The 22,616-nt window shown below is 41.1% G+C and overlaps 1 protein-coding gene across 1 annotated transcript in view; it reads left to right on the top strand.

The window, feature by feature from the left end:
* The window catches only part of LOC122798074 (collagen alpha-6(VI) chain-like), a 1,097,601-nt gene that overhangs the window by 314,671 nt on the left and 760,314 nt on the right, over positions 1–22,616 (top strand). Inside the window, exon 8 of the mRNA XM_044066731.1 lies at positions 11,878–12,444. Coding sequence (XP_043922666.1) covers positions 11,878–12,444 — 567 coding nt within the window. The remainder of the gene's footprint in view (positions 1–11,877; positions 12,445–22,616) is intronic.

Here is a 22,616-nt window from a genome sequence, read left to right as displayed (position 1 = left end):
GGGAGTGATTTGCTGACTGCCTCTGTCAATCAGTAACATAGGTGCCAGATTTGGGGAGAAGTTCCAATTACCCATCTATTGCTTCATATTGCAATTAAATAGGGATAGGGAGTAATTCAGCTTCAGATGGATGGAGAGCCTATTCCAGAGAGTGGGGATTATCTGAGAAACATTTCTGTCTCTCCCATATCTCATATTTATGTTGCAAGCAAAATTTAGGTCTCTTTAGCTAGCAGTTCTGATGCTGTTTGTTTTGCAGGTATGCAAAAGGTTCATCAAAATAGGCTGCAGAGATGCCTTTTATACCAGGCAAAGATCACCTGTCAGAAGTCTCTGTGATACCAAGTAAAGAGGCAGGACTTTGAGGCTATCAGCACAGGACAGTTACTGCATTTGCCTGGTCAGATACATACTGAAGGAGGTATTATACTCTATGATGGGTCTAATGAGAGCCGAGCACAGTGATGTGATGATCTATCTGGACCTTATACTATGCCCTTGCTTATAATGATGCAAATATGATGATGTAGTTACCTGGGGTGGCCAACTTCCAAAAAAGATACTGCAATGCATTTCTTGGTATTGCGTTTTAAGGGATGGCTTGGGCACTAAACGCTTATCTGTCTTAGATCTTCTTGAACAGTGTTCACTTCTTGGGAGAATTCATTGACTGCTCCCAATTTGCAATCATCTGCTAACTTGATTAGCCAGAGGCCTTTGACATTGGCTTTGACATCTGAGAAGTAGATGCCAAGGAGGAGTGGGCCTAGCACAGAACCCTGGTGGACTCTACTGCTGAGCAGCCTCTTTGTTAAGGTGGCCTCACCAATTTTAACCTCCTGGGTTCTATCAGAAAGCCAGCTAGCTATCCACCATGTTATAAAGGAGTTTATACCTAGCTTTATAAGTTTGTTGACAATGCTTGAGTGGAGTATTGTATGAAATGCTTTAACCAGATCTAGGCAGGCAGTACGCATGTTTTTTCTCTTATCCATTGTTTTAGTGACCTTTTCAAAGAAGTCTACCAGATTCCATAAGCATGACTTTCTTTTGACAAAGCCAAACTGGGATGGATCCAGTGTCTGGAGTTCTTGTATGTACTTGATAATTTCATTGATTCTTTCCATGACTTTGCAAATCAGACCACTCAGACTAATGGGTCTGTAGCTTTCTAGATCAGCTGAAGGTCCTCCCCTATGAAGGGGACTAAACATTGCAGCCTCCATTCATGTGGTGCAAACCCTGTTTTAAGACTACAGTTAGATAGTTGCTCCAGAGGTCCTGATGAATCATATCTTAGACTGTTTAGGAGGCATGCTGGGATGTTATTGGGGCCCATTGATGCCATATTCTTGTTCTTTGTGAGCATAATCAGTGTATTCTCCCTAGTTATAGTTTGGGGGTTATATTTGAGAGTATTTTTTGGCATATGGTTAGGGGTGTGAGGGGGGTAAAGTTGGAACTGAATCTGACCTCTAGCAGATTCGCTATATCACTAGGCTTGGTGAATGTGGCACCATTAGCAGTCAGTTCATCATTTTGCTGTGTGGTGTCCTTGAGGATTCTGACATAGCTGAAAAAGGCCTTATAGTTATCTTTTACCTGCGAGGCTATCATAACCTCAAAGTTGGATTTGCTTGACCTGATCATCTCTCTTAGTTGCCTATTTAGTTTGAAAAGAGTGTTTTTATCTTTATGGGAATTACTCTTCTTGATTTTTACTATATTTTTTTTTTACTTTTGTTATATATCCTGTTTAACTGGGGATGCCACCAGGGCAGTTTGTTTCAGGGCTAGTCCTGGGCTTACTTGTGGTAGGTACAGCAGCCTCACTGAAGCCAAATCACATGGCTGTGCATAGTTTCTGAGAGCAATTCAGCATAGGCTGCTGCATATTCGGGGTTTGCAGGGGCATTGATTTTTGACAAACCATCCCTTAATAAAAGGTAATTTGTCTTGAAATAGTTCATAACTGTTACTGGTTTTAATGGGATTATAGAGTCAAATTTGATTTAGAAGGAAACAGCTTTATGATTGGACCTTACAGGGAGGATGAGACAGTGTGAGGGAGGTGCAGCATTTTTCCATATTTGTGAGCATGAGGTTCAATATGCTGGAGCTCCTTGTGGGCTTATTCACTGTTTGATAAAGGGTGTTTGTCCAGGAATCTCTATGCCTGTAGATTTGAGGCCATGTAGGATTCATAGTCTACAGAGAGATAATTAGAGTGTCCCATGAGTACGGTGGTAGGTTGGATGGTAAGTGTCTCCACTAGGTACAAGTATGCATTGTGAGCTTCTTGGGACATGGAGGGTGAACTATAGCTGGCTAGGATATGGTGTAGGATTTTGTCTATGATGATCTACATGTCGAGGACCCCCAGCACATCATCCTGTTTGACCATCCTAGAGTATGCTTATTACTGATGTACATTAAGGCACCTCTTCCTTTATCCCTTGTCTGTGTGGCTACTGGTCTGGAAGCATGGAAGGCATTGAAACCTTGCAATGCAGGGGCAATCTCTGCCACTTTAAACCATGTCTTGGTAACTGCACAGATGTCTATATTCTCATGTGCGTGGAGGCCTTGGAGGAAATGTAATTTTTTTATTTAGGCTCCTGTCATTGAACAGTAACACCATGAGGTTCAGCTGAGTTGATTTTGCTATGTTTGTTGTTTTGTCAATTTGGCATTGCCTAAAAAAGGCACTATGGGTGTGGATAAAGTTTTAGCCAGTATTTGAAAGCCTAGAGGGGAAAGGTAAAGACCATCCTTGGCAAAGCAACATGGATTGTTGACCATGTCCTCTCAAGATGACAAATATTGGATACCCTACGAATGACACCAGAAAGTCAGCAATGTGTGGAAATCAATCATGTTTAGCTCATAGTGTGTTATCATCCTAAGTGATGGTAATTTTCTGCTCATTGCTAGGGTCATACCAGCGTGAGACACATAGTCTGAAAGTTTCATGTCTCTCTTCATATTGACTAGGGAAGTGCATCTCAGCTCATTTACACCTACATGGACTATGATAGAATCATACTGGAACTTGTGGTGTAATTACTTGAGTACATGCTGGATTTGGAAGATCCTGGCTCCAGATAAGCACCGAACAGTCATCTTCTCCTTGTTCAACCTGGTTAGAGGGGCATCAGTATATCTTACAATGGAGTCCCCTGTGGTGAGAGTTCTGATAAGTGTGTTTGCTTGCCTTTGGAGCTCAGTGTTTGGGGCTCCACTGAGAGTGACAGTATGTGTGGTTTTAGGTGTTGGTTTTCCTAAGTGCCTTTGAGATTCCTGAGGCATACCTTTGACCACACACAGCCTAGGTGATCGTTGTTGTTTAGTAAGATTATTTTTAAGTGCCTTAACACACGTTAGTCTATGTATATGCTGGGTTGTATGTAAGGTGGCTGTTTTGTGTGTGGTTCTATCAATCTGATGTGTTTTGTATGTGAGAGTATAGCCTCCAGTGGCATTGTATAAGGAGACCTCTCACTCACTGTGTCTGCTTCTTTAAGGATTAAGTGGTTGCTGATAAACATGAGATAATTGTTTCACTGTCTCAGAATGTGCATATCCACCAAACTGGTTACAGAGAAGTTAGGAAATTGCATATTCTTGCTGTCCAGTCCTTTGATTGGTGAGCTACAAGGGAGTGGTGTATTCGGGTTAGAAGACTGTTAATGGTGTTCTGTTTGTGCAGACTAGTAAGGGTGCTTTATTGGGGCAGATTATGCTAAACAGTACTAAATTCTATTAACTTTAATGTTTGAGCAATTTTGAATTCTATTAAACCTGTAAGTATTGCCCTGTTCGCCCAACTACCTATTCTAAGCTTGTCAGCATGCACGGTATTGCTCTGTATTGCTGCTTTACAGGGTACAGTTTTATGGACCATTATACATGGAAAATTTCTTTCTATGTGTTTGTACAGGACATCACTAACCCACGCAAATGCACAAAATTCATAGGAACACAGAAAAAAATTAGAAAACTGACTGATAAGCCATCTAGCCAATAAAGTGACTACACTACGAGTCCTTTTGTATTTCCCATTTCAGGTAGACCAAGCAAACATCTCCAGCCACAAAATAAATAAATCCAGTCCTCCTAATGTAAAACCACAGTAGAAACAACCCACAGGTGCAATGCCACCACAAACCAATTAAACAACTAGCTGGAAATCCCTTTCTGAAGGCTATTTCAAGACAGTCTTACAGCAGTAACAGTAAGAGGAAGCACAGTTTTGTTTTTTTTTACAAAAGAATAGTGAACTATACATATAAAATCAGGAAACAGTAATGATCACTCAGCATTAGCAACGGTACTTAACTTTGCCTGGATGACACTGGATACAAGTGAGACACTTCTGTAATGCAGGCTAAGTTTCCAAGCTTTGCTGAGCTCTAGGAAAACGAGCAGGAAACAATGCATGGTAAAGCAGGTTTACTTAAGAACAGTACTGGTTTGCTGGGTAGGCACTCAGTATCGTTGATCTTTTGAAAACAGTGGGCGGGAACAGTTCACAAATAGCTTATTCAGCAGGCAACAACAATTAAAGAGGCGAGAGAGAGATTTTGCAAATCAGATTACCATAAGGGGTAGGGCCAGAGACACAGCCTTATAAAACCACCACAACAAAGGGGGGGGGGGTTGTGAACATTTTTCAAGTAGGTCAGCTAGAGAGGAACAATCAGGCTAGCTAGAGAGGCACCCTATCAATTATAGTCAACGGTGGTGGTGCTGCGGACGCGTTGTCACCTCCCAGTAAGACGTTGTCCGTTTGATTCTCAGAGTGTCTTCTGTGCGGAGGCATACGTGAATGGGCGTACCTTCGTTGAAGGTTATATGGCAGGGCTGGCAACCATGTATGTAAAAATCCATGCCAATCATTAGCGGACCGGAGTTCCACTGTAGCGACCCCTAACCGGGATAAGCCGAAAGATACAAATAATTGGATCTTCTTCAAAAACTTTAGCTTAACTCATTATATCCGAATGATACCTCCAGGTACACCTGCAGTTAACTCCTACTAATACCTCTAGGTTTAAAATATTGTTTGTTCATATTATCGTCAATAATTCCAAAACCATGCTATGTACAAGGTTTTAAAAGATTTCATCTTAAAGCTTACATAATGACAAACTCAACTGCATTAATATTTTACCTCTCTCTAGTGCAGGTTAATAGATATTAACTGTTGTTTTTAAGATATTAATTTATATAGCTATAATTTTTACATTTTTCTAAATATTTCAACAACCACGTAACACAGACAGAACTCCTTAGCCTCATATGAAAGCTCTCAGCTAGATGAATAAAATCCTGCTGACAGTATGTGTAACTTGAGTGGCTGCTAAGATATTGTAAGTTGTTTACAAATATTACAAACGTAATAGCTACTGTGTTTACTGTGACTTAATAAAATTCAGTTTAAAACCTTGAACTGAAAGAATACTACTAACATAAAAATAGTTTGTAATGAAGGATTTGCCATTTATACCTCTTTCATAACCAATATAGTTCCAGATATATGAACATTTGCTTGAAATGTGAGGATATCATTTGAATCTGTCAAAAGGCTTAGGCTCCACCCATTGGAAGTTACAGTGCAAACTTCCTGATCTGTATTGGAGTAATGTGTTAGTGGGGGGTGGGGCAAACACAGAATGCAAGCAGGTAAAAGATAAGCAGAATATAAAAGCACTGAAACACAAACTGGAGCAGAGATAAATCTGAAGTAGTTTACTTCATTTGATCTTCAACCTGTGGGTATCAGACCCGTAACGGATCCGAGCCGGCAACTTCACAAGCATCTACTCATAATACACCACCACTACCTTCCAACCTTCAGATCTCATTTGCCATGGCTTCCAACACATCGTGATTCGTGAGCTCCAGGTTATGAGTAGGTTTTCTGAAAGTTTTTTCCCCCTGTTTATTAGTGTTTAGTGTGTGTGTGCTGGTAGCATAGGTTTCCTCCCTTCCTCCCCCTTGCTGGCACGTCAAGTGTGAGTACCTTTTCTTAGTTTTAGGTAGTTTTGTAGTAGTTAGACTCCTCCCCCCAGCCTTCTGTGTGCTTGTAGTTCTGCGTGTGTGGTGAGTGGACTGTGCCTTTCAAAATCTTTTCTTGTTTTTGGGACTAGTTATGGCTGACCTCCCTAAGGAAGTCTTCAAAAGATGCACTAAGTATGGCCACAAACTGTCACCTGCTGATGGCCACACTCTTTGTGTTCTTTGTTTGGGTGCAGCCCATTGTCTATGGACTGCAATATTTGTGCAGGTTTTAACCTGCAAGCCCTTAAAGATCATAGGGCAAAACTAATAATGAAGGGGCTTGCTCCACGTCTATGGTGGCAGCCACCTCCACTTCTGCTTCGGTCATAGCTACAGCTATGACCGCCTCTCCTTCTACTCCTATCCTTGCATCTCATCCCCCCAGGCTGGGACTCATCCTCCTGCCTTTAAGCCTGTTTAAGGGGAGCATGGAAAAGGCAGAGAGAAGGAGAGAGAGAGCATAGGAGTGGCAAGTGAAAGAGGTCCCCGGACGTTTTGGCTCTGACCGGGCCTCCCACCAAACTTCAGTCTATGCACTGTGACACTCCTCGGCTCCGATCACCTAGATTTTCTCTAGAGCAAACTGGGAACCCAGACCACTTTCAGACAACAGTTCTTTGACCTGCCAGGTCGGAGTCTGTGGCTTTGTCTCGGTCCACCCGCAGTCTCTCCGAAGTTGACATGGCTAAAATGATACAGAGATTTATTCGCACACAAATTCAGATGGGAATCTTGCCAGCCCCCTCTCCCTCTGGACGGGGGAGCTCACTTCCCTTCTTTACACTTATATCTCCTTCTCAGATCCAACCCCCAGTTTTGGAGTACATCGATCCAAGAGTTCCCCTAGTCAGTGGGTCAGTGCCGATGGTACCTTTTTCCTTGACACCGGCAGCTGCTTGGAGCATGTTGGATCCGACTGGTTCAGATCCAAGTGGCTCTCAGAACCAGAGCCTGGTTGTTGGATCTGAGAGGGTGGAGCTTTTTTTGTCAGCTCTGACCTTTTCAGGTCACAGCCACCTCCTCAGAGCTCCATCTACTTCGGGCCCGGCTTCGATTCCCACGTCAAATCCAGGGAGAGCAGTTCCCTTAATGGTACCCCAGGAAGCTCGGTCTCTTTTGGTGTTTGACATCATGGAAAGGGTTCTCTCCAATGGATCAAGGTTCCTGATTATATCTTCAGACTCTGCCCTGACTCCCTCTGCTTTGTGTGTGAATCCCGTCATTTTACATCAGGGACAGCCTGTGCACGAGGAGCCCTAGGCGGTTTCCCTTGAAGAACAGCAGGTAGTTTGTGCACCCACTCCAGAAAGCTCCACCAGAGAGGCTCCTCACAAGCATATGTGCAAGAGGGGGCACTAGGACTCCTCCCTGGTGTCCCTCACTGAGGGCACTAATTTGGATGAAGGGGAAGGTTCCCCCAGATCACTTTCTGAGGATGTCTCCTTCGGAGACATCAGGGAAATCTTGCACCAGTGAGGAGGTTGATCCACCCAAAAACCTTCCTCAGATGAATTGGTGTTCCTGGATGGATTCAGCACATGCCAGTCTACTTCCTGGGTGGTCCGCCATGTCCATGAGGTGTAATGCCTGGCTCAGATTGTGTCAGTTTATGGAACCCTTCAAGACATCTTTTGTGAATGCCCCAAGGTTCCTGGACTGTTTTAATTCAAATGCCCTGGAACAGTTGGTCAAAACCCCCATAAGATCTCAAATGTCCTGGACCTTAGTGCTTACCAACATGGAAAGATTACTGCACTACTCCTTGTGTCCTGCCCTCCCTATTAAGGTTAGACCATAAATCTGTCTTGTTTGAAATAAAGATCAAGCTTGATACTACCACAGGAGTAAAAAAACTGAAAAATTTCTCCAAGGCAAACTATTGTCTACTAAGTGATGGTATAAAAAGTTCCAAAGCCCCTGCCAAAATAGGAAACAAGGTCTCCTATGCAGAGGAATACACAAATGCCTATATAGCCACTTAAACAAATGCATTGACTCGGCCATACCTAACAGGAACAAAACCAGGTCTTCCTAAAAGAATGAGCCACTCTGGTGGACTGTAAGTATAAATAAGTTATACAACAAAAGAAAGAAAATAATTTCTAAGAACAGGAGGGAACTAACCCAACAGAGGAAGAATACCATCCACAGCCTGAGCAAGCAAATCCGATATCTTGTTAAGTCATCTGAGGCTATCTACAAGTCTGAACTAGCATCCCTAGCCAAAAACAATCATAAGGCATTCTTTAGCTACATCAGCAAGCTAAGACTGAATGCCCAGCTGTGTGCCGAACTTATAGTAAACAGTGCCACTCACACTAACTCATAGGAAGTTGTCAACCTGCTAGCGAACAGATTTGGAGATAACGTCACCCCCTGTCCCAACTTGACATACTCCAAATCATTCCCAACACCAGTCCTCTACTGAGTATCTCCAAATACCAGGTCATACAAGCTCTCTCCAAGGCCAAAACCACAGCCTCTATTGAACCAGATAACATCTCAGGTTTCCTATTCAACATTCTAAAACAAGACCTAACAAACCCCTTGGCACTCTCTTTAACCATGGCCCCTTAAAAATTGGCTTTGTCCCGGCCAAGTGGAGAACAACAACAGTAATCCCTTTGCACAAAGGAGGTCCATCAGCCAACCCTGAGAACTACCAATCCATAAGCCTAGCTGCCTTATCTGCGAGGCCATGGAAAGAATTTTCATGGACCTTATCCACAAGGACATAGGCAACCTTCAAATTCTTGACCTGACCCAGTTTGGTTTCATCAAGGGTATATCCTGCTTCTTAAACCTGGTGGACATCTTTGAGAATGTTACCAAAGCCCTGGGTGAGGGTAAAAAGGTACATACTAACTGTCTTGATTTAGCCTAAACTTTTGGCACAATCCCACATTCAGGTATAATGGAGAAGCTATCCCAGCTTGGGATCAACCCGTACATTACTAGATGGGTAGCAAACTAGCTCACTGACAGAACACACACTGTCAAAGTTGGGGAGTCCACCTCCACCAGTAGACCAGTTACCAGCAGTGTACCGCAAGGATCTGTGCTGGGCCGTCTATTGTTTGGACTCTATTTCTCTGAAGTCCAGGCACAGGTAGATGGCCTTTGGCTTACCAAGTTTGCAGATGACTGTAAACTAGGCACAATCATATAGTTCCACAAACGATGATAACATATTGCAGAAAGGGCTGATGCAGACAAATGATTAATGCCAAACTCATGGACTAAAATTTAAAGCAAAAAAATGCTCATTTTCCCTTGTGGCAAAGAAGTAGCCCCTGCTAATTATGTTAGAGATATCACCCCTCTTAGCAGAAATTCAGTGGTGCAAGACTTGGGAACACAGGTTGATAGCAATCTAAACTTCAATCACCATGTATGTGCAGTGGTAAGAAAAATATTCTACGTTGTGCCTCTCATAAATAAGGGCATCACATCCAAGACCAGGGAAGCTATAGCTGCACTGTACATGACCCTTATCAGACCAGTAGTCGAGTACAATGCTTGCATCTGTGTGTACCTCACCAGACACCTGCAGCAACTGGAGAGACCACAGATGTTTCTTAACAAGGGAATCCATGACCTCCAAAACATGACATACATGGAAAGACTAAAAGCCTTGTCACTGTACTATCATACAGGCTACTTAGAGGTGACCTGTGCCTAGCCTACAGAGCAGTCTCAGACACTATCCTTATGGAGTTGCTGCACATTCGCAAATCAGGTGGGAGAAGAATAACTCACTCCAGAGATCTCAATCTAGCCTGTGACATCAACAGAACATGCTGTAGAGACAGATATATTTCTCAGCAATTACTGCTCCTCCGGAATAAGCTCCCACTCCATGTGAAGCAGAGCTCCTCAATGACCCTATTCAAAGGCAACCTTGACAACTGGATGGGTGATCATGAATTCATCCCAGGGACAGCACCTATATCCCTCGTGGACATGGACAGTCGGTACTGATCACAGTATCACTGTGCTAACAACAACTGTCTAAATGTGGTCAAAAAAGGTATTCAGGTTTTTATATGGCTAGGCCTGTAAAGGCCCCAAGGCCATTAACTAGTAACCTCCTATGAACCTATGAACTATTGAAGTTCTACAACAGTTTAAGGGTCCAAACTATGCAGCAAATTAACAGTAACACTATTTATGGAAAACAAATGTAATAATAAATGCCTAAGGCTCAAATCTGGCAGTCGTACACTGTCCTGCTACAACTGTTAATTAACCTACAAGACTATGGCCCACCAGGCTTTAAAATACAAACTGATAGCTTTTACAAGTAATTCTACTTATGGAAATAGAAGTACAGAATTTTGTAGAAATGCAATCTTCCCACAACTGCAAATCTGTAAATTAAAACACAAGACTAAGATCCTAGAACAAACTTAAAAATGCAAACAAACTTAAAAATGCAAACAAACTGGCCATACATTACCAGATAGTCAAATTCATAGACCTTTTCACTGTGAAATCAGTCAAGGAAAGCTATATTCCATTTATTTTCTGTTTTCTATATGTTAAACAACATGCATTTTGTTTTAGTTGTATTTATACTAAGTTTCATTTCCTGTATATAAGAGTTGACTGCAACAAGGCAGGTGATAGTGGATTTATACACCCTTTGCAAATTCAGAAAAAAAATGTTTTTACTATACCATACCAGTCCTTCCACAGTGTCAGTTGTCTTCTCCATCTATGTCTTAAACAGTATATGAGGGAAAAACTTACAATCCACGTCTTTTATGTGTAATGATTCCATTATGTCTCTGCAACTTCTTCAAAATTACATCACTAAAGTTCAGCCACAAATGTCCGTAACAAGCTTGAGTACACAGAAATGCTTATCACATGTACGAGTTCATTATAATATGAGCAAATGTGACAAATCCTTCAGAAAAATGTATGTTAAAACAAGCCATATTACTCTAGCAACTTTATAAGTTTGTAAGAGCAATATTTAAAATATGTCGCTATTTTTGGGCCTGTGTCCCCATATTTTGTTGGGCTTTGTACAGATTTCTTGCACTAAGAGGGTGAGAGCCTCGAGGTATTTGTACTGCACATGGGTATAGGACTTACGTTGCCATGCTTGCACAATACATCAATGCATGGAGAAAACCAAATCTCCTTTGTTGCTTGTTTGGGTTTTTTAACTGTTGAAAAACAGACATTTACAGGGACAGTGCAAACATGTGAAGAAAATCAAGTATGTTTCTGTTTTTTAGTTTTGTAGAAAGTACCTGATTTTTCTCATATTTTGGTGTTTACTGCAGTGTATGCCAAGAGAAAAGTCTGGCTGCTTTATGATACTTCAGTGGCCAGACATTTTTCTATTGGTATATGCTCAATTTACAACTGGTACACTGGTTAGACTGTCCAATCAGAGTGCTTATTTATGAATAGTAATGAGGCATTATTGTATAATATACTGTTTCACAATTGCTGATTTTGTTTCTTTTGCAGCTACTTGAAAGAATTACATACACCTTGGCTTTTAAGAAATGTAACATAAAAAAGACTGATTTGATATATTTCATTTGTTTTAATTGATTGGGTAAGTTGTTCCAGGTTTTGTAGTAGAAATATATACATAAATTCACATGTTTAAAAAGAAATAACATGCATCTGACTGTAAAATCTCATCAGACTTTTACAATGTGGGTGATTATTTCTAGGTCATACATATAAAAAATACATAAAATTGTAACTGCAAAGTGTTATAAATTATATGTAAATATATGTTTATAGTGTTATAAAATAAAAGTAAAATACATGTTTTGGTTTTCTCAGGGTGCCTAATGAGTGAAGCAGCTGACATCTACTTCTTAATTGATGGTTCTGGAAGCATTTCAAAAGACAACTTTATAGCAATAAAACATTTTCTAAAACAGATTGTGGAACTGCTTAATGTAGGCCCAAACTACATTAGAGTTGCAGCAGTTCAGTTTTCAACCACATACAGACTGGAGTTTGGTATTAGCACATACACCAGTAAAGAAAAGCTGCAGCAAGCCATTGACAATATAGCTCAGATGGAAAAAAATACTAATACTGGCTCGGCACTTAATTACACCTTACAGTTAATGAAGAATCAGACAATCAGATTGGAAGCAAGCAGAATCGTACCTCGCTATCTCATAGTTCTTACAGATGGGGAATCCCAGGATGATGTAAGACAAGCAGCTGACAATTTAAGGAAAGAAAGAATCAATGTTTATGCAGTAGGAGTGAAGGGTGCAAATGAAACAGAACTTGGATACATTGCTACAGTTCCTCAGCAGACATTTTATGTGCACAGCTTTGACCATTTGGAGTTCATCAAAAATAATCTTACTCAGAAAATCTGTTTCAAACAAGGTGAGAAATGTTCAATTTTTTTCAGTGAATTTTCCTTGTATGGAATCAAAATCGACCTAGAAATGAAAGCAGACACTCTTAGGTTGTGTGTTTGTTTCCCTGTAAGTAATAAGATGAAAAATAATAATTTTATCATTTAATGCTGTTAATATCCTAAAATAATGCAACATTTGTTGTCATTACCTTTGTATGCCTTTCAGATATTTGCAAATTAGTTTCTTAAAAAATGTTTCCTATTTTTGCATTCCATCATTTTTATTAATTTTCTGACATCAAGACGGGTACCACAACTACTTTACATCCATGCCCCTTCCTAAAGTGGTCACCTCAATGGTGATTCATTGTTAATAATGGTGATCCTCATCTCCCGTCTAGAATCGTTGCTTTTGAATATACCGTCCCTACCCCCTTTCTGTGTCTTCTTCTCTCTGTTGTTTCTAAGTTCCTTATTTTTAGCTATTTTTCCAACCTTTTTCCTTCCCTCCCCTATCCTTCTCCATGATACTGCTTGATACTCACTGCTTTCCTTTCTCCTCCAATTATTCTTCATCTTTTCATCCCTATTACCTATATTACTTGTTAAAGTCAAATTTAGTTTGCATCTAGTGCACAGTTCTTGCTTTATCCTCAGTGCTTTATATCTTCCATTCTTTAGTTTCATCTTTTAGCGCTCAGCTCAGTGTTTCCATTGTTCAGTATTGGGTCCTACTTTTTGGTCTTACTTTCCTCATCAAGTTGTCTGAAGTCCTTCTTTTAGCACCCCTTTTCAGAATCAATAGCTGTTTCCTGAGATTACTGTTTACTTCCTCTTTTTCAGTGTCTAGGCCAGCAGCAAGCTATAACCTCTTCAGAAGGTTAGAACTGCCCCATTGTTCTGGTCAGATTACTAAATTCTGTGGTTAATACAGTATTAGAGATGACACAAGAGACCAAGGCTCAAACTTTACCAATTTTATTTTTAGCTTTTAACAATTAAGGTTTGTAACAAAAAAAAAAGCAATTGACTAGTCAACATGCAAAAAAAACCCTAAAACCTATCACATTAATATGCAAAACCTAACCTATGACCTATCACATTAACAATTATAAAAACTGTTAAATCATGTACTTACAAGCATATGCAAAAAGAGAATCATCTTTGCCACTGATAGGGGGACTCCAAACCTATTTAGTACAGCTATCTGTTCAGTCAAGACAGGGCCGACACTGGCAGGCAATGCTGTATGCTCAGTTCAGGCTCTTGCTTCAATCAGATCCGGATGATGATGAGTTCCAGTCTATTGCCAACCTCTGAGCCTTTTATAGGTTTGAGCATGCCATAGGGTCAATAGGTTCAACTGATTACACCTAGGCCAATAGGTTAATCATTCAGCTGATGACATTTAGATCACCAGTTTATTCATGAGCTAATGAACTGTTTTAAAACATTACAAATCATTTCTTGAGTTGTCAACAAGCCCCGTAATGTCTAGTTTTATACATTACTTCCTCCTTTCAGAAGGCCGTTTGCCCACACACCTGTGGTATAGTTCCTCTTTGAAATCCCCCTCTGTCTGGTAAACAACTTTTAAACTGGCAAACAACTCCAAGGGTTAACTAAAGTTCAGTTATACCAGCATCAGTGTGCAAGGCTTGCCTTTGAAGCATAATTCTTTTAGGTTTCATATATGTACATAGCATTAAGCAGCATATCATGTATTTATTCAATTAACAGCATATCAATCTAACATCAAGCACACCTACAAACACACAGCAGTTCAATGGCTTAGGGCATCAAAGATCAGGTAAACTGTATGGATCCGTCACAGGCCACCCCTTGCACTAAGCAATGATCGCTGTGTGCTTTTAATAATGTGCAAAATTGACAGCATCTTATTGTATTTTTTCATGACCTTACAATAAATGCAGCAGGAAATTAAGCAGAACAACACTGAAACTATTGTGGTCAGCAATAAAGGGTGTAAAAGCAAGTTAAACCAGGCAGAAGCCCTTGGTGACCACATAAAAATATCATACCAATGTGAAACAGACATGTCTTGAATTTCGTTTGCAATTTGAAGAATGGTACCTTTGTCTTTAATCATTTTAATTACAGTTTGATGCGCATCATGTAAAGTCTTATTCAGCAGGAGCAGTACAGCTTGCCCTTCCTGCTTAATTTGTTTAAAGTCCGGTGGACTAGAGATGGCCATCGAAAAGTGTGCAATGGTTCTATGCTAGCATTTAATGTGATGTCCATCCATCTAGTCAATCTGATCAATTCCCCAGTACAAAAATCAATGATTGCATGTACATTACTTTTACAATGTGCTCCACTGTCTGTGATTGTTCCATCACTCCAAGCCAGCTTACAGGAGGATACTACACAAGCTGTGGTATCATTGAGTTGATAAATGTCTGTCCCATTTACTATATATCTATGCCAAGCACATTCTCCAGTCCCATTATGTAAACATGGATGAGGCTTTCTTTTAATTAGCATGCACACCCACCCCTGGGGCCAGGTCTCACATCCTGCTAAATCAATGGGCATATCATTATAATCAATGAGATTAGATTTTATCTGAGGCACCCACCAATTACTTCCGAATTGCAAAGGCAATGCTTCAAATGGACAAACTTGTTTTGTTCCCTTTTTACTAGCAAGATAATCAAAGATCAATATGCAAGAGTCATTTTCACATGTGAAATCTAATGGTTTTAACCAATTATACAATTGCAACTCATTTTGCCAATGGCTTGGTCGTTTTGCCCCCCACACCTGAATGAATTGCAGGTACTGTTGATTGGCAGTCAATTGGGATAAAATACAAAAGCTCTGATTTAATTCTTTAGTAAGGTTGTTCAGAACCTGTTCCGTATACATATTAGCATGATCTATCCATCTCCACATGACAGTTTGAGTTATAACACTATTTACGGTTCTTTGACCAAGCTCGGGATCATGATCAGCTAATAGCTTAAAAGCCATGTTTAGATCTCCACCTAAACGGCTTAATTTACTTTTCAAGGTGTCAATGTCTATGCTATTCAGAAATCCTGTACCCGTCCCAACCGCTCCTAAAGCAGTTCCCATTATTCCTGTGACATTCCGTTTGTTCTTTTTATATCAGTAACGCCTATGTTTCAAGCGTAGGGAGTTAATTGGCCATAAGTTGGTGGATTTGCATTGTGAATGTCTAGTAGTGATATCTACTGCGGTCATATTAATTATCATTTTAATATGCTGAACAATTTTAGCACTACTTACAGTTTTACATCCTCTTGTATATCTTACTATATGTCCTAAACCATCAAATACAGTTGAACTGTTGTCCATAGCATATATCTCCAAATTTGGAGATCTGGTTTCTGCAGTGCTGTTTTCCCTTTGAAATTCGGCTATGCAGGAAGAATTTAATGGAGAATCAGCCAGAGAAAATCCTGATTCATTTAGTCTCTGATATAAGCCCCCAGCAGGATTGGCAGTGCATTTCTCTGGATGTCTGTCACAGTTTAATCTACAAACAATTCTGATGTATTCTGTGCTGGTCAAATTTCATGTCAAGGTGGGTTTGGTAGTCACTGCAAACAACGCTCTTTCCAGCTTCCAGTAGAAGTCACAATCCCCTGTCAAGTTAGCCACGTCTTCCTCACTAAACAGGGGAATAGGGTCATGGCACTCATATGGTCCATCTAGGTGTCTTCGCTGGTAAGAGTTGGTGTCTTCCCAAACAGTGGCAACAATCTGTGGAGAGGAAAATATAAGGGTTGTTTAGCAGAATCAAGCAACACTAAAACAGTATCACCAGGTCCATTACAGATTACAGTTCCACGCTCATTTGGTTGGTGGGGTGTGGTTACTACTACCCTCATCCCCAACCATTTACTCGGGCTAGTATCATAGTCTTGTAGTAGGATGACAACATCCTGGTGTATACAAATTTCTACTAAAGGTAACCCCTTTTTCACAGTTTGTGTTCTATTATCTAAATTGATGACCTTTACTATCACCTCTTGTTCTGGTTCCCATAGCATGAAAACTTCCCAATTTTCTCCCAACAATCCTTTTTGTCCCCAGTGCCATTTTTCTGGGAGAAACAGCTTCCAACCTGTCTTAACTAACACAGTATTCTGTGCTGGTACTCTTTGCTCAGTCAATGCACATAGCCAAAGCCGAGTTTGGTCAATGTTTGTTAGCATGGGATATATTGCATCTGGATTCAACCTTTTCAGTTTTAAGGTACAGCAGTCTGATCGGATGTCATTCATATGCATTTGCAGGGGAGTGCCTTGCTGCTTCCGAGGTCTGTTGTTTAACTGACTTACAGCTTGTTCCAATACCTTTGCCCATCCCCGCAAAGTTCCGTCACTTGTATTCTTACGAATCTGTTTTTTAAGAAGTCCATTGTACCTTTCAACCAGACCAGAAGCCTGGGGATGATATGGTATGTGTAGTACCCATCGAACTCCATTTTCTTTTGCCCATTCTTGGACCTCAGCTCCTGTAAAATGACTGCCTTGGTCACTTTGTATTTCAACAGGAGTCCCATATGTTATGCATAGTTTATGCAGTCCCCTTAATACTGCTTGTTGGTTTGCCTTTTTGATGGGAAATCAAAAATCCCGAATAAGTGTCCACCATGGTTAGGCAGTATTGTTGATTTTGATCCAATGGCAAGGGACCAATAAAATCTATCTGCCAGATCTGAGCTGAACGACTGCCTCTATGTATATGTCCACATGCTTCTGATTGCAATTGCTTTCGTTTATTTTTTTGACAAATTTCACATTGTTTTATGACATTTATTAGTACATTTTTACTGAGTTGCATACCATGTCTTCGTGCTCATTCCATTGTAGCATCTCTCCCCAAATGTCCACTTTGATTGTGGGCCCACCTGGCCATGCTGATATCCTTAGGCTTTTCCTCAACAGTACGTACTGCAGCCATTTTATCTGCCTGCTGGTTATGCCTTTTTTTATCTGTTACAAGTGATGCATGAGCATCCACATGTCCAACACTAATTTGGCACTGTTGTGCCTTTTCCCAGATTTGCTGCCAATCTTTTGACCCTCCCCATAAAGGTTTACCATGAATTTTTTAATTTTGTTGCTGCCAGGCAGGTAACCAGGCTATTAGTCCTTTATAAACTGCCCAGCTATTAGTGTAGATATATGCTTCATTTCCAAGTGATAAATTATTAATCACTAAAGCAACAGCTCTTAATTTTGCCTGATTGTTTGAACCAGCAGTTTCTTCATCAAACAATACAGTCTCTGTTTGTGGGCAGTAAGCTACCGCAGTCCAAGTTCTGCCATTTGATCCAATTTTTGCAGAACCATCAGTAAACCATGCACATTTTCTCTTCTTCATGTCCAACTTATCGAAAGGTGATGCCTCACGTATTGGTGATTTTGGAAGTTCATACCGTTGTTGCTCTGTTGTATCAGCATCATTCAATATTACCAGGCCAGCCAACTGTTGCTGTACCTGGGAAAGTCCAGGCACAATATTGGCTCTTTTTTGCAAGTACCATTTCCATTTTTGTACAGTCGAAGACTGTGCTATCAAGGTTTTTATCAGAGTATTGTCTCGTAACCACCCCTGGATTGGGTAGTCTACTTTTACTGTCACCGTCTGTTGTTTGGTCAGCCCCTCTACATGAATCAAGGCAGTATATACAGCCAGTACATGCTGTTTGAGAGGGCTGTATCTAGTCTGTGCTCCGGTCAGGGATTTAGACCAAAATCCCAGTGGTCTTTTCTTTTCCACATCATTCTTTTGCCACAATCCCCAGGACATGACATTATTAGCAACAGTCACTTCCAAAATAAAAGGTTGCTGTGGGTCTATTGGACCCAATCCCACACTTTGTTGCAAGGCTTTTTTCGCTTCCTCAAAGGCCATCTGCTGTTTAGGACCCCACTGAAAGTCACATTTCTTTCTAGTCACATAGTGAATAGGTCGTAAAACTTGCCCAAGGTGTGGTACAAATGCTCTCCAAAAGCCCATTGCTCCCAAAAAGGCTTGTGCCTGCTGTTTTGTTTTTGGGACCGCAATCTTTTGGATGCTTTTTAAGGCCGATGCAGGTATTTCTCTTTTTGCTCCATTCCATATCATACCCAGGAATTTCACTGATGTTCCCTGCTGTGTTTTATCCTTATTTATTGCCCACCCTCAGCTCTGAAGGTGTTCGATCACTGTTTTCAATGCAATGTCCACATCCGGCTTTTCTCCTGTAATCAGGACGTCATTAATGTAATGGAATACAGTCACTTTATTTAACTGCAACTTAGCCAGATCTCTGGCCACCAGCCCATGGCAAAGGGTTGGGCTGTGTAGATATCCTTGTGGAAGTACCTGGAAGGTATATTGCCTCCCCTCCCAGGTAAATGCAAATTGAGCCCTACTCTCTTCTGCTATAGGTATGGAGAAGAAAGCATTTGCCAAGTCCAAAACTGCATGGTACGGCCCAGCAGAAGAAGAAAGTCTCTCTACAATGGTAACAATGTCCGGCACTGCTGCAGTTAAAGGTGGAGCCACCTTATTCAAGCCCCGATAATCTACCGTCATACGCCAGGAACCATCAGGTTTTTTGACGGGCCACACCGGGCTATTGAATGGGCTCACAGCCGGTTCGAGTATGCCAACACAAAGTAATTCCTGGATTGTTTCAGTAATTTCTGAATAGCCCCCTGGAACACGATATTGTTTGATGTTGGTCACCACTTTTGGTGTGGGAATATGCAAAGGTTCCCACTTGGCATCACCTCGAACAACATCCTTGACTGCATTGACTGAACAGTGCCGTACTCCAAATCTAAATGGCCCTACTGTAGTTTCTAAGGTCCTACCCTTTAGAACATCTATTCCTAAAATGTGTTCTGGTACAGGAGCTATCACGGCTACAATGGCACTAGGAATACCATCCCCAAAGGCTATTTTTACTTTGGTTTTGACACCTATCGTCTTTGTCCCCCCATATCCATCAAGCTCCACAGACTGACCACGAAATTTACGGGGGTTGCCTGCAAAAATAGTTATTTCTGATCCAGTATTTACTAAAGCCATTACGTGTTGTGGTCCTCCCCTCCAAAAAATGGTAAGAGGCACGTAGGGGCGTCGGTCCCCAGGTGTAATGGCTCTAACTGTGCCTCTAGCTACTGGGGACCCGCCTTCTAGTCAATTTGCTTCCATTTTTTCCATTGGGGTTTTCCACCCCTTCTCTCCCCAATCTCTTTCATTAGTAAACTCTCCCTCTGCCATTGTGCTAGCTCCTCATCAGTGGGGATGTCAGGATACAACTGATTCCACCCTTTCTTCCCTTCAGTGGTACTTTTGTTTGGGCTTTTTGCAGGGGTTTGTTTTCCTGAAAGATCTGATACTCTTCCTTTCTGCTTCTGTTTCCATTTTTGTATATTTCTTCTGTAGTTATTCCATCTATTTTTGCAGCTTCTACCCCCTATCTTAACAAATCTAGAAACATCTGTCTCCTTGTTACTTTTTCACTACCCGTGCTTTTTAACTTGTCTGTATTTGCCTTTTTGGCCTTCCTCTGCTTTTTTTCTTTTACCAGCTCTGCTAGCTGGTTTAAAGTAGACATTACATCCCATATCGGTTGGCCAATACACCCTGCCAAGGCAGCCATAAGCTGCCCTTTTTACCATTGTGGGGCATTTTTAATTAACTTATTTCTCATATTACCAGTAAAGATTTGTCCGTCTGGCCCTTTTGGAATATGCAACTTCCCATTTATCATTTCTAATGAGTAAATATTTGCTAACATGGACATTTTCCTTAGCTGTTGGATTGCTTCAGCTATCGTTTTCCAGGATTTGCACTCCTCTGCTACTGCTGTAGCATCCGGCCAAGTGGCCCGAAAGGCTGAGGCTAACCATACCACCAATGTATTGATATGGGGATCTTTATGGTCACAATTGTTCACTATCTGCTTCAGCCGGGGGTGAAATACTAAACAGGCACACTGGTGCATCTCTTCATCACTCAGTGACACCGCCTCTCCCCCTGTATCCCAGACCCGAAGAAACCAAGCCAAGAGGGACTCCCCAGGCTTTTGCTTATAAGTCTGAATTATCTTCAATAACTCTGTCTGGGAATAACTGCGCACCTCCACCCACTGCTGCGGTTGTCCCCCAGCATGTATTGAATTTTTCTCTACAATTGGTCGGGTACTCACTGATGGGGAATTTATTATTTCAAAGTCATCATTCGTTTCATCAGAAGAAGGGAGATCTCCTTCCCATTCTTCAGGGTCAAACTCTGCCTTACATATCAAGGCACGCACTCTAGGCCTAGAGGGTGGGTGCTGTGAACCTCTCCCCTTCCATTGCCTGCACTGCTGTATTACTCGAGTGGTCAGAGTCACTGAATTAGTCTTCCAATGCTCTGCATCCTGTCCTGCCTTAGCCAATTCCACATCTGCCTTCTCCAAGGCATCCCTATCCAATCGATGGGTGTGTGCATGTTCTTTACATTGTTCTTCTAATTCTAGAACTTTTACTTTTAGATCTTCTACATCTTTGTCTAACTCCTGTATTGCTTCAAAGAACAGCCATCCAGCTGCTCCCACTCCCTCTTTCACCTTCTTTTCCTTATCCTCCAATTTTAAACCTGATAAGGCCTTTGCCAGCTCCTCAGGGTCTACTGGGTTTACTGGTGAGGACTTAGGGGAAGGTGGAGGTGAAACCTGACTCAATGCCTTAGCAAGGGGGTCCCATTTTCCAAACAATGCTGGAAATTCAACATTAGCCGCTCCCTTACTTTTGACATCTACAGATTGTTTCTTATTTAACCCTACACCTAGGTGCTTAAATGGAAAAAACATTGGCTGTTGTGACATATCTACTGCAAACCACAGATCCTGCCGACTACGCCAGCTGTTCTGGTCAGATTACTAAATTCTGTGGTTAATACAGTATTAGAGATGACACAAGAGACCAAGGCTCAAACTTTACCAATTTTATTTTTAGCTTTTAACAATTAAGGTTTGTAACAAAAAAAAAGCAATTGACTAGTCAACATGCAAAAAAACCCTAAAACCTATCACATTAATATGCAAAACCTAACCTATGACCTATCACATTAACAATTATAAAAACTGTTAAATCATGTACTTACAAGCATATGCAAAAAGAGAATCATCTTTGCCACTGATAGGGGGACTCCAAACCTATTTAGTACAGCTATCTGTTCAGTCAAGACAGGGCCGACACTGGCAGGCAATGCTGTATGCTCAGTTCAGGCTCTTGCTTCAATCAGATCCGGATGATGATGAGTTCCAGTCTATTGCCAACCTCTGAGCCTTTTATAGGTTTGAGCATGCCATAGGGTCAATAGGTTCAACTGATTACACCTAGGCCAATAGGTTAATCATTCAGCTGATGACATTTAGATCACCAGTTTATTCATGAGCTAATGAACTGTTTTTAAAACATTACAAATCATTTCTTGAGTTGTCAACAAGCCCCGTAATGTCTAGTTTTATACATTACTTCCTCCTTTCAGAAGGCCGTTTGCCCACACACCTGTGGTATAGTTCCTCTTTAAAATCCCCCTCTGTCTGGTAAACAACTTTTAAACTGGCAAACAACTCCAAGGGTTAACTAAAGTTCAGTTATACCAGCATCAGTGTGCAAGGCTTGCCTTTGAAGCATAATTCTTTTAGGTTTCATATATGTATATAGCATTAAGCAGCATATCATGTATTTATTCAATTAACAGCATATCAATCTAACATCAAGCACACCTACAAACACACAGCAGTTCAATGGCTTAGGGCATCAAAGATCAGGTAAACTGTGTGGATCCATCACACCCATGTTACTGCCCAATTATATGTCCAGAATAGCTTTCCATTCTCTGCATGAAACTTCGGGCAAGTACCCTTTTCCACTTACCCATTTGTCTTTTTATCCTACCTGTGTAGTATTCTCCGCTGTGTGTCTCAGTTTTGGGTTTTAGTTCCCTTGCCTTGCACTACTTTTCTTCCTAAGCTTCCTCTGCCATGTTCCACCTTCTTTTAGTTTCTAATGTTTCCTTTATTTATTGACTTTCTTCATCCAAACCTTTGAAGATCTTTCTACTTCCATGCTCTTTCTCTCCTGCCCTTTCTGAAAACATTTCCTTTCCTGTGCCTCATCACTTTCTCCTTTTCTGGAATATTCTGCCC

This window comes from Protopterus annectens, chromosome 3.part1, assembly GCF_019279795.1.
Source record: "Protopterus annectens isolate FY-2018-M chromosome 3.part1, PAN1.0, whole genome shotgun sequence".
Lineage (NCBI taxonomy): Eukaryota > Metazoa > Chordata > Ceratodontiformes > Protopteridae > Protopterus > Protopterus annectens.
The sequence above is the reverse complement of the archived record's forward strand: the minus strand, read 5'-3'. Positions and strand labels throughout refer to the sequence as shown.